Source organism: Mycetomoellerius zeteki, unplaced genomic scaffold (genome assembly GCF_001594055.1).
Source record: "Mycetomoellerius zeteki isolate Tzet28-1 unplaced genomic scaffold, Tzet1.0 scaffold327, whole genome shotgun sequence".
NCBI lineage: Eukaryota > Metazoa > Arthropoda > Insecta > Hymenoptera > Formicidae > Mycetomoellerius > Mycetomoellerius zeteki.
In genome coordinates, this window is record NW_017257313.1 from 191620 (window position 1) to 205247 (window position 13628).

Consider the following 13628-nt stretch of genomic DNA (forward strand, 5'->3'; position numbering starts at 1 on the left):
CGTCGTGTATGCGCACGTGTCGTCCCGTCGTACATTGTACGTGAACGACGTGGTTGCTGCTCGTAGTTTCCACCCTTCGCGCATACAGAGAGCTAATCCACGACGGCTGATTTATGGCCGAACAGATATACTTGTCCACCCCTTTACTGCCTTCGCAAGAAGTAACTTACGGGCTTATTGTTGCGCTAAGTGTTGCGAAAGCTCGCGCTCTCTCGTGTCTCATTGGTACCGTCAGGAAGATCAAATTTACTCCGTACTCACTTTTGCTCGGGATATCTTCTAATTTCTGGAAACCAGATACCTGAATGTAAGCTCTTTTATTAGATATCGTATGATTATAGGATCACATCCATTAGCAGGATTAAAGACAAATATAGTACGGTTATCCAATCTCGCGGTTTTCCTTCATTTGATGTACTTTTCTATCTAACATGATTCTGTTGAATTTCTAATATACTAAGAGAAAAATGTTTGATGTGTGTGTTTGTAACTATAATTACATGGTAAAATAATTTATATGTGTAGGAGCTCCATTTTTATAGTTATCACTGCTAATGTTATAATGTTATAAGTAATAATAATTATATTTATAGTTCTATATACAAGAAAATATACATATGTATATATACATATGTATATATATATAGTTCTATATGTATATACAAAATATATAGTAATATTATCAATAATATAGTCATTATTATTTAAACACGCAATTTGCAAAAGAAAATCGTAAGAATTTTATTTTCGCATTCGTAAAATTCGTTTTTAGCTGATTTGGTATAGAAACAAGCCACAAATATACGAATTATGAGTATGATTGTACTTCTTTAATTAGCTAAACAGATCATGATTTTATTAGTATTAATAAAGTACAATAGTTAGTTTCTGAGAAATAAGGGGATGTCACTTTAAGAGACCTGTGTCAGTATCGGCGACTTTCCTCTATTATTACACGGAAAGAGTTTTGCTCAAATATCTAAAAATTTAATTAAGTACAAATCTGAAAATAATTTTGCTAATCCTTAAGCGTTAAAGATAATGCTGCAAAAAATGTTAACATTCTAGCAACTTGTAGTTTGAGCATATTTATTTCTGCGTATTTATTCTAATCCAAACAAATTATTTTCAGATCTATATCTAGCTAAATTTTTAGATACTTCAGCAAAACGGTTCTTTCTGTGCAACAATATGTAACAATAATAAATATAAATATGAAACTCCCAATCATAATTATTTCACCATATAATTATAATCACAAACATCAAATATTTTTTTCTTAGTGTATCATTAACATCGACTATTACCGAGATAATTTTTTGCGAAAAACGAATTGTAAATATAATCATAATTACGATTTTCGTTAAAACAATCTCACTTGGTTGGGTAAATGATCGAGATAATTGGAACAACATATGAGCATAGAGACGTGATTCACATCTCCGTTAGCGCGGAGTTCCTTCTTCAGATTATCTTTTTTCTTTTCTAAACGCACGTACGTGCTGCGTAGCCTAGCTCACTCAACTTATATTATACGATATTTTCACGCTCGTACTTTTTTGCCGACAGTGCCGCCTGATATTCTGGACTATGACACCAGCACGGACATGGTGGTGATGGAGGGACGAAACGTGACTCTGCGTTGCGCTGCGACTGGTTCCCCGGCGCCCAACATCACCTGGCGGCGCGAGGACGGTCAGCAAATTCAGCTCGGGAACGGAGAGGAAGGTGAGTTTTAACGAGCTACCCGCGAACGAGCGGTAGGTAATTCGCAGTCAGGGTGATAAAGTCGGGAAAATTTCGCTGAATTAAGATGACTCGCTTTCTCTGTTGCGCTCCTTCTCGTCGCGCTCCTCCACCTGTCTTTCGTCGCGACGGACGCTTCGTTTACGACGAGAACTAATCGAATACGAGCGGAAGACGCGACGTTTGATACTCGACGGAGTGCACTCGGCAATCGTTCGCGATGCGGTCCTTTTCCGGATTGCGCTTTTAACTTCCCCCCTTTCCTTCTCCCCCTCCTTTTAAATGCTCTCGCCCCGGAATGTACCAAGTATTTTATGTGTCATTAGCTTCGCGCCGGACAATCACGAAATTTCTGCTCTCCACCTTCGCCATGGAAAACTGTAGTTTAATTTTTCCCTTCGGTCTTTTATAAACTTTTTTACTTTATTTAACTTTAAAAGTTCTCTGTCTTGACAACATCTTATTACTTATTTAACTTTACTTCTTTTAAACTATAATTATCTGCTGATCTTTTTTAATATTAATTTTTTGCTTTTTATGAACATCATTATCATTGTACTGATTAATTTTAATTCTGTAAATATTTGTTCTATCTGTTCTCTTCTTTAATTTCATGCATCTATTTACGGGATATTTTTTAGACCGACTTAACATTATACACAGCTTTGCAATCGCGATGTGAATGACATTCTTTATACGTTTTTAACATTTTTATCTACTAAAATTTGTGTAAAATTTATATACAAAATATTTTTACTGTTTGTCCATTTCGTATACTGAAAAAAAATATAGTCAATTTTAACAAATATTTAGTTCAATACTGCCAACTAAATATTTATTAAATATACAGATATATTTATTTGATACAAGAAACATTAATTTGATTTAACAATCATTCTTTTTACTGAACAAATATTTATTTCCTGTAAGTAAATGTTTAGTTGGCAATATTGAACTAAATATTTATTAAAATTGACTATATTTTTTTCTTCAGTGTATTTATGTTAAAACCGATATTTGTTAAAATTTGTATACTGAATTTTTGTATTGAATTTTTAACATATCCAAGCAGTGTTAATTTAAGATAATGTCATAATTATTCGTATATTTTGTGTTAAATTGATATTCAATACTTCTTAGTATTAAAATTATACAATTTATGAATAAATAAACAAATAACAAAATAATATATGTTGAAATATAAGTTCTAAGATAAATGAATAAAATTTATTAATTTAATATATTATACAGGGTGTTTCCAAATTAAATGGCAAAACTTCGGGAGCGTGTAGAGGAGTAAAAAACTAAGAAAAAAAGTCCTATAGACATATGCTCCTTTTTGCTTTGTTTCGCAGGAAATCACGAAAAAAGAAAAAAATATATTTAATTTATTATTTTAATTATTTTATTTATAAACTTTTTAATGAAGATTTTGTTCGAAATGTGCACCTCTTGCAGCAATACAAGCATTGCATCTGTCAAACACGGCTCTTGTAGCAGCCAGGCACTGTTCTTGCGATATTCTGTTCGCTGCAGCTACGATACGATTTCTCAAATGTTGCTCTGATTGAATAGGCGAAGAATAAACTTCTTGCTTCAGAGTACCCCATGCATAGAAATCTAATGGCGTTAAGTCGGGCGAACGAGTTGCCCAATGTACTGCTCCTCCACGTCCAATCCATCGTTGTGGGAATTTTCTATCTAACCAGGTTCTAGCGACTCTGCTGTAATGAGCAGGGCATCCATCTAATTGAAACCACATTTCAGTACGTTGTTGTAATGGGATGTTTTCTAAATAGTCAGAAAATTCATTCTCCAAGAAATTTAGAAAACGGTCCCCATTTAATCTTGCAGGTAAAAAAAACATTTTTTTTCGATTTCTCTGAAACGGAGCAAAAACGAGCATATGTCTATAGGACTTTTTTTCTTAGTTTTTTACTCCTCTACACGCTCCCGAAGTTTTGCGATTTAATTTGGAAACACCCTGTATATGTTAAATTTTCGAAGAAATATGCTTCTACAATTTGTTTATAGTGTTACATTTTTGTGTTAACTTTTACATATAATATTTGTGTTACTTCTCAATATATTCATTTTATATTAAATTTACTCATAAATTTTAATGAGCGTTTTTTCGGATATAATGTGAAATGTATTAAATTTAATACTAATTTTCCAACTGCGTATACCATTTTTCGTTAAGAATGACTCGAAAAAAAATTCGAAACGTTCGGATATATTTTTTCTTGTAATTTTTTTAAATAACAAAATTATAATATATTGTATTTGTTAATTCGTGCCAACTACAGAGCTTGACACTCACTTGCCCTTATTGTCCTATTATTAAACTTTTTACATTATATTCCCTCTCCACTGTATGTCGGCTTTTACTGATATTTCCGTTATGAAAACGTTGATTTCACTGTTTTTTTTTTTTACCTATGGTGCTGCGAATTCACGTAATACGTAAGCACACGAAGGTAGAACTTTGTTTATGAAGTTTGTAACTTTCATAGCTGACTTGCAAAAAACGTTATGTACGATGCTTTTTAAAATAATATAATTCAATTCGGCTGATAAACGCTTGAAAAAGCGCGGACGAGCTTTAAATATTTACAAATTTAACATCGTCCAGATTATTTCTCGTACCTGAAAGATAAATGAGCACGCTTAGCCTTCGGAAGATATCATTGGGGGGATCGTACGGGTTCGACTCGCAAACCCGAGTAGCTCGGAATCGAGTAAATATCCTTCTAACGTCCCTAAACGCGGCGGCAACGCGCCAAAAGCTCGCTCTGCTACGCGCGCATGGCTGTAAAGGCATCGCTTGAAAAAAGATTTACGCTCCGGCGGCGGAAATACATTCGGGCTAAACTGCGCGAGTGCATTCGAGCCGTATCAAGCCTGGGGCCGCTCAGCACTGCACCGCGGCGCGGGCGGTCGCTCGAGAGCGCAAATACACCGCGTGGCAAGGCCAATAGGTTAGAGCGAGGTGATACGTTTGCAGAGACCGAGGAAGATCTTCTATATTTGCATTGAAATTGGCAAACACACGGCGAGCGCGCGATACGGTGACTTCGGTGCACGCAGGCGTGCATGCGCGGTCGTAGTCGTATGTATGGCCGCGAGAGGGGCGATAAACAACCGGACCAAACTTAAACCACGATTACGCTATCCATAGTTCCGCTATTACGCCATTAATCGGATAAAGTGTGTACCGAGAAGGCAGACCACGACGTTTCGACCGTGATGGGTCGCCGGCTTATTCGTTCGAGACACCACACCGACGCGATGTGGCGATCTCTCGAAAGAATATTTCCACGTAATAGTTTCTCCAAGGGGTCACTGCAGACTAGGATTACCACCTAGACAATTGTTCTGAAACAATAAAGAAAATAAGATAGTATCAAGTGTTTAGTAAAAATCGTCAAAACATAAAATCTAACAATATTATAAGGCTGAAAATGATTAAAAGTGACCAAACAAATAAGAGACAAAATTTTGACAATTACCAAACAAAAAATATGTAAATTATATGTACAATAATATGTACATATAATTTATATATTTTTTTATTGTAAATAGTTAGAATTTTGTTTTGTGTGTTACTTAATTTTTTATTTAATTATTTTTTATTTTGTAATATTTTTAAATTATTTTATTTTGATAATTATGTACACATATTTATATACACGAAAGAAATTTTGATGAAGTACCTAAAGATTTAGCTAGATATAGATCTGAAAATAATTTCGTTAGACTATCAAAATAGTTATGTAGGACACTCAAGCCATGAAGGTTTTGACATTCTAGCAACTAACTCGAGCATCCTGTGTGTATAGTCCTAACATAATTATTTTAATAGTCCAACAAAATTATGATTTATGGAGTGATATAAAGTATGTTATATAATTTTGTGAGCGTGTTCTTGCAAATAGAAAAGAAGGATATGCTAGTATTTACGAACGAATAGGTATGCCAATCATGTACACTATGCTCAGACACAATGAAAAATGATACAGGACACTTTGAGAATCTGTTGTGAACAGAAAGAAATATCCATCTAAAACTTTTTAAAATAAAAAAAGTCATTATTTGATGTAATTGTATATTTACTTTTTCATTTTATTCAGAAGTACGCTCAAAAAATTTAAAATATAATTATAACTCATTCTCTGTATATATGCGCGCGCGTGTGTGTGTGTCTATGTGTATGTGTGTGTTACTAATTCAACGTCATGGTTGTCCTGGAAAGGACGGTTGTGTATGCAAATGAGAGATGATCCTGTCAGATTAATTGTGCCGGATCTGATCCTCCCTCCAGATTCGACAACGACTAGTGTTCAGTCGCTAATTGTAAGTGTTGTACAGTCACTTGTTCGCCCCTTCGTCGTCCCTAGGGTGATTTCGCTCTCAGAGTCAGAATGCCCGTGCTGTCGTCGACGTTGTTGCCTCATGGTCGGCGCTGAGTAAGGCTCCGCAGTGATAAACGCGGAGCTGAAGTAGATATATGGACCGATTAATTGTTCGCGATCCTGCTTGGATAGCTCGGTGAACCTGTATGATTGGCTCCGTCTGTACAGACCGATCGGTTGTTTGCGGTACTATCAAAATGCCTCGGTGAACTGGTACATTTGGCAGTGTGCCTCTCTCGTGAGGTGATGGTGAAGCCGGCGAGAAAGAATTCGAAGCGTCGGTTGGGGAAAACTCGAAGTCCCCTGAAGGTTCCACGTGGCATCCTCATATTGCCGGGCTCCGCAGGTGACTCCTTAGGCTTCACAGACATTGGTAATCTGGATATCGCAGATATCTCCGACTTCTCGTCGAGAATTGCAAGCAACGAAGATTCTTGTCAGATGAATCAGGATCGCGCCTCGTCCTTCCTCTGTCCCGTGATCGAGTTGCCTTCTTAAAGACGCTGAGGTAGAATGAATAGATTGCTCTTCCGGATTATGCTGTCCTTCTTCGCTCCAGAAACAAAGGTGGATGAGTGTTGTTGTCCGAACTCGCTCGCGTTTTTATCTAAGTCCAAGTCGGATTTGACTTACGAGTTTAATCGCCATCTAATGATGAGTGGCGAATCAACTACGAAAATCGATTGCCATTCAGGCGTTTGGAAGTGGTTGCTCAACTTCACAGTGCTTTTACAACTATAATCGTCACAATATACGTATATAATAATCACAAAATTAAAAATACAAATTGATATTACTCTTATTTTATATATATATACAGGGTGTTTCCAAATTAAATCGCAAAACTTCGGGAGCGTGTAGAGGAGTAAAAAACTAAGAAAAAAAGTCCTATAGACATATGCTCGTTTTTGCTCCGTTTCAGAGAAATCGAAAAAAAATGTTTTTTTTACTTGCAAGATTAAATGGGGACCGTTTTCTAAATTTCTTGGAGAATGAATTTTCTGACTATTTAGAAAACATCCCATTACAACAACGTACTGAAATGTGGTTTCAATTAGATGGATGCCCTGCTCATTACAGCAGAGTCGCTAGAACCTGGTTAGATAGAAAATTCCCACAACGATGGATTGGACGTGGAGGAGCAGTACATTGGGCAACTCGTTCGCCCGACTTAACGCCATTAGATTTCTATGCATGGGGTACTCTGAAGCAAGAAGTTTATTCTTCGCCTATTCAATCAGAGCAACATTTGAGAAATCGTATCGTAGCTGCAGCGAACAGAATATCGCAAGAACAGTGCCTGGCTGCTACAAGAGCCGTGTTTGACAGATGCAATGCTTGTATTGCTGCAAGAGGTGCACATTTCGAACAAAATCTTCATTAAAAAGTTTATAAATAAAATAATTAAAATAATAAATTAAATATATTTTTTTCTAGATAACATATCTTTAAAAAATTGTACATAAATGTTAGCAAATTATTTAATCACTGTAAAGAAAATGTCAAATTTCAAGCTTAAGATTGCAACACAAAACAATAATCTCTTAATTTTTTATCGTTTTTTTACTATTTACTAGCTGAAGATGACTAATTGTAAATAAAGTCGAAACGTTTCATACTCTATATATTAATGAAAGTATAGTTTTAAAATTTACTCTTTTGATGTTTTAATAGTTAATAAACTAGTTTTAAATTTTGATTTAAGCATTTGTTTGTGTATTGACTCCTCTACCATTATTATTTTACTATAAAAAAGAATAATTTTATTTTTAAATTTAAGTATGTGTAAATGTACACCTTCAAATATACATCGTATGGTAGGTCCCAAAATTACCTACTAATTATTGTAATTTTACATATAGGTATAATTTTTTTATAGTTCTTACAAAGAAATAATGACTAAATTCGAAACTTGAAGATAAGTCTTCAAAATTTCCGGGTCAAATCCGGAGAGTATTCCTACTACATATACATGCGGCGGATGTTTGACGACATTAGAAAAAATCTCGACTTTTTGTAATGACCTTGTACCTTAATGATATTACGATCAAAACATTGTTATACTATGAAGCGTTATTGAATTATTTAGAACTTCGGTGTGACACGTCGTAATCTTGTCTCAACAGGTCTCGACGGGTCTCGAACTTGAGAAAGCTAGCGTCATTAGCTTCTGATATCGCGTCATATGGAAATATCACTATTCACGTCCCGCGCAATTCTTTTTCAATGTTCGCATATTTTTTGCATCCTGACATACTTAGCTTTTCGTCGTGAAACTTTAAATTTATTATCGATGCGAGAGAGCACATATTCTGTCGAATTTAATTGTGGTCAAGTGGAGAGACATAGGTAGCCTTTAACTTTCGAATAAGTAAACTGAATTTGCACCCTGTAATGCACATAGTCTCTGAATTGTATGTTGCCCGAGTTGACGGGGCTCTCCGTAAATTACTATTTGAATTTCGAACACGTGTGTGGATACGATAGATATGAACCAGTTTCACCCTTTCAAAGTTTTTATCTTTGAATATTGAATTAATTGAATATAATTACACGTATGTATTAAATATTTAGAGAATTTTATAATACGCCATATTTATTTACTTTTTTTCATTACCGGCTCCAACGTTATTGAATGGGTTTTATGAATAACGGAAATTTATGAGATACTCCGTCCAACAATACCAGAAAATTTAACAGTAGTCAGCAGTATGTTTTATTTATTATCATGCATTGTGTCCGTGTACTAGTATAATTTAAAATGCTTTATAGAGATCGCACACATGCTCGCGAAACAGTTCACAATCGAGTTCACAGCTGCTGCATTATACGATCGTTCGTCAAAACAGTTTGCACATTTCCCGGTGCATTTTAGCTTGCGAAAGTGGTCCTTCTTCCGACAATAATAGTTACATTGATAAAATGGTAAAAGTTCGCAGTACAGTTGCGCAGTGCGAATCATTATCGGGCGTTTTTCTCGCGCACGATTATTTTACAAGCGCAATAATCATAATAATTTTACGGAGAATTTGCATTCGAGAATTCGCACCTGCACGCACAAAGTCTAAACGCGTTCAATCCGCTTTCAAATTGAGACGTATAAGTGATGGAACTTCGGCAACCAATTTCCGTCGCGTCGCGTGCGGTGGTACTGACGTCAAAAAAAAGTTGCACGAATGTACTTCGTGAACTTCAATGAGGTGGACGAACACGTTTAAAAATATGACTCGGTGAAATTTCCAATGCAAAATGCGGAAAAACGTTATCTCGGCGTTATTCGTGCCACTGATCGAATTAAATAGAATTGTGTCGGAATAACTTAACTGTTGCCATCGTTTCTCCCTTTCTCTTTTTCTCTTTTTTATTTGCAAAGGTAATTTAATCCTTCTTTATTTCCATATTTCTATGACATCATTGAAAATTAAAAACTAACCAATAAAACGATATGTTACGGGTATGAAACGATATTTTTTAACAGACCGTAATCCCGAAGATTTTCAGAAATTCTGCAGTTCTGGACTGCCAATGCTAATAAAAATATCGACGTCAAAGCGGCCTCGGTCGATCAGGGCGTCACGCACTTTTCCCGTGCGCCAAACTGTCTATAGCTATAACTTTATCGAAATTCCCGGAAACCGTAACATCCCCGAGAATAAAAAACAAAAATTTGCCGAATTCCACTGAGGTCCAACGTTCCATGTTTCATGGAAAAAATCGATTGACACCAAAAGCATTCGATGTCACAGCGTAAAAGTTACATCTACCTCGATTTATCATCGATAACATCGATCATATTTCGCACGGAAATTCTCGTTGCAAACTTATTGATACCTTTCTAGCCTGCAGTTGTAATCCCTTTCATTCTCTATCCCGTTTTGTTATTTATCGACAAATGAAATTTCTCTCTCTCTCTCCCCCCACTTTCTCCCCTTCCCCCTCTCTGACAGTAAATTTTGTAATGAACGTGTCGTCGATCTGGAATAGTCTGCAGGATGATTCTCATATTATTTAAAATATTTATATAATATTATTACATTAATATATATATATATATATTTGATATTATATTTAATAAACGTGTTCATTTTATTATATATATATAAACCTTATCACGCTTAGATGATATAAATTAAATTTTTTAAAGTCTATATTTCACACGTTCTTTATACATTTCTCTACACTGTTAAATTTGTAATGTCAAATTATATCCCTAATTTAACTAAAAAAAATGTAATAATATATGACTCAAATTTATGTAGTTTATTATTTATTAAATACATACGTTAATATGAACGTTACTTACTTTGAAAAATTTGAAAGCAATTTAATCACAGAAATGGGTTGATTAGATGTTGTCTTTTCAATCGCATGTTTTGTATTAAAATAATACATTTTGACACACTTGGAAGTTAAAATATACAAAATATTATTTAACTTAAAGAATTGAATCAAATTTAAAAAGAATTGGTCAATTTCCTTTTAATATTTTACAGTACTTTCATTATAATGAATTCTTCTAATTCCAGTTGCGAGCGTGGATGGCCCGAGCTTCAATATCACAAAAGTGAACCGGCTACATATGGGTTCCTATTTATGCATCGCATCCAATGGCGTACCTCCCTCCGTCAGCAAAAGAATAATGCTCACTGTGCATTGTACGTATATTCGTTCCTTGTATGTCGTATTTTTTAATTCGGTCAATGTAATCAATTTTAGATCACATTGTATCACGAGACATTGTTTTTTTGGACGCAAATTGTTATCATAAAATATGGATAATTAATTGTAGCGTTAAGATAACAAGTATCGATAATTTATTTAACTGCCAGAAATATTAAAAAACGGAGCGAATATGAAATAAACATGAGAAATGACATTTTGTATTCACAAAGCTATACAATAAGGAGTAGCTATTAAAAAAGAGTTATGCAATTGTAATCAAGCGTTTGTGAAAGAAGAATATTGTATTTTAAAATTTAAAAGTTGTGTACACGCCATCGTCATTGTTTCAGTTCCACCGATGATCTGGGTTCAGAATCAATTAGTCGGCGCTCAAGAAGGACAGAAGTTGACTCTGGAATGCTATTCTGAAGCATTCCCGAAGTCTATCAATTATTGGACCAGAGATCAGGATAAGATTGTGCCCCAAGGTGAGCATTTATTTCCGATAAACATTAATACAAACAACACAAAGTTTAAACATCTTTAAGATGCCTTTTAAATGGTTCTCGCAAAGATGTCTTTAAGATGTCTTTAAGATGTCTTTCAGACGTTTTTAACACGTCTTAAGTCCTGATTTTAGACTTTGTGTTGTCTGGGAATTTACTTGGACAAAATGTAAACTAGATACTACATGATCCGTCAGCGGTAAATCGTAATGAGAATTTGCCGCGTGATATTTTACTACGCGATGTTAGAATTGAGCGTAATGAGAGTTTGCGGTCGTTCATAGCGGGAGAGACTCTTTCATCTCATGAAAGAATCATGACCCGGTGGAAAGTGGGATGACTTTACAATTTTGTAATATGCATCTCTCACGACACGCACCTATCGCACTTTTTGATGATTCATGCAAGTCCACAAGAGGGAGGGGGAGAGAGAGAGAGAGAGGAGGAGAGAGAGAGAGAGAGAGAGAGAGAGAGAGAGAGATAATTACATCCCCGACGCGAATTCCTCCGCCTAGTGTGCATTCGCGAGGAAGAAAAATAACTGGTTGTAACGAACCCTCTGAATAATGAAAGCTTCATACCGAACGCATAAACACGCACACCGGCGAATCGCGAATATGAACGTTTTCGCTCCGCTTTATGCGCCGCTTGTAAAAGGCAGCTTCAGTACTTCGCATCGATCTCTTTCGGATCCGTATCTCTTTCAGAAGCGTATTACGATGTACGTATACAAACCTCTATAGCTCCTGTCGAGCTTATTCAATCGCTGCAGAAAGCTATGCACGGTTACGCTACACTTTTATGGCAGAGAAATTATCCGTATCATGAAATACGCGCGCAATAGTCGCCGCGCGTTCAACAATCAAGAGACAAGACGCATAATGATGAAAATTAATCATAACTATTATGATTCTTATACCCTCTACACGCGTTTCGTAATTTATTCTTCGTTACCGCGTGTTTGGTACACATACCGTGTTCCAAAATTGACTGCCATTACTGAAAATATATAGTGCACGTAACGTAAACTGTAGCATTTTCAGTACTAACAGTAAATTTGGAACACAGCCACAATTGGAGAATTTGTATGAAATTAAATACAAGATTAATACGTGTATGCTAAATTTTTGTGAAATTTAATTCGTGTCCCAAATAGTCTACCCAACTTTTTGTGTTAATTTAACACAAAAAAATATATATTAGGAAGTAATAAAAATATTATATAACAGTTAACATAAAAAATATAACATTGAACAAAAATATAATTTATAAGCAAAGTGTGAAAGTATATTTTTTTAATAAAGTTAACAGACTTGTAATGTCATTTCCTTACTTCAAAAGTAACGTAAGTAAAAAAATTAAGTTTTTCATTGCACAATCCTTAAAAAATCACCCTTTTTGAATTGTGACAATTTCGATATCCTACAAAATTATAACAAATACAGAATAATTTATCAAAAGTGACATAACTTGAAGTATCAGTTTATAGGTATTGATATTTATCTTGATCAATGATAAAATTCCAACTAAAATAATTTCTTCTTTAAACTTCGATCACTAAAATTTATTTTAAGTCTAAATGTTGTCTGTAGAAGAATTGTCCATTTCGTTTAAAAAAAATAATGTGACTTAAAATGTATTATTTTGTAGAAGGTATTATGAAGGTATTATCTCTTAGAAAATTTTAAAAACAAGTAATAGTTCGACGGATAAATTGTAAAAATAAAGTTAGTTTTTTTTTTAATGATTGATAGAGTAATCTTGATTTAATTTATTCATGTACACAGTAGGAAAACATTTTGTATCTGTGTCGGAAATGATTAATTCAAGTTAACTTCGTTAAAATTTTCTGTTTCATTTTTATTTGAGTTTTAATTTAACAATATGTGTGATTATGTTATTTAAATATTTTATTTAAATTGACATTTTAGCCTAATGTCAAAATAATATTTTAGGAATGATACAGGTTCAGTCGAAAGAATTTTTGCAGTATTCGGTTATTTTATGTTACAATTTATTGAACAGCTGATTTAAGATCGATTTAAGGTCTAACATCAAGCGTGTCGACTCCTCGACTTTTTCTCTCCCAGCTCGATCGCTTGTTTTCTCTTCAGACATCTTACAAAATCAATTATAATATTATTTTCTCATATCCTATTATTTATCGACGTTGTTACTCTGTATTTGTATTTAAATAATATGATTAAAAAAAAAAAATTCGCAGATAACAATTGTTTAAAGAATTAACTTTTGCGGATGCAAATGTATTATTGCAGACGCTTTATACAATTTATTTCGC

The 13628-nt window shown here is 34.5% G+C and overlaps 1 protein-coding gene across 1 annotated transcript in view; it reads left to right on the top strand.

The window, feature by feature from the left end:
- Positions 1–13628, top strand: part of LOC108725114 (neurotrimin) — a 138264-nt gene that overhangs the window by 104819 nt on the left and 19817 nt on the right. Inside the window, exons 4-6 of the mRNA XM_018451907.1 lie at positions 1570–1728; positions 10688–10816; positions 11174–11311. Of these exons, the coding sequence (XP_018307409.1) occupies positions 1570–1728; positions 10688–10816; positions 11174–11311 (426 nt within the window). The remainder of the gene's footprint in view (positions 1–1569; positions 1729–10687; positions 10817–11173; positions 11312–13628) is intronic.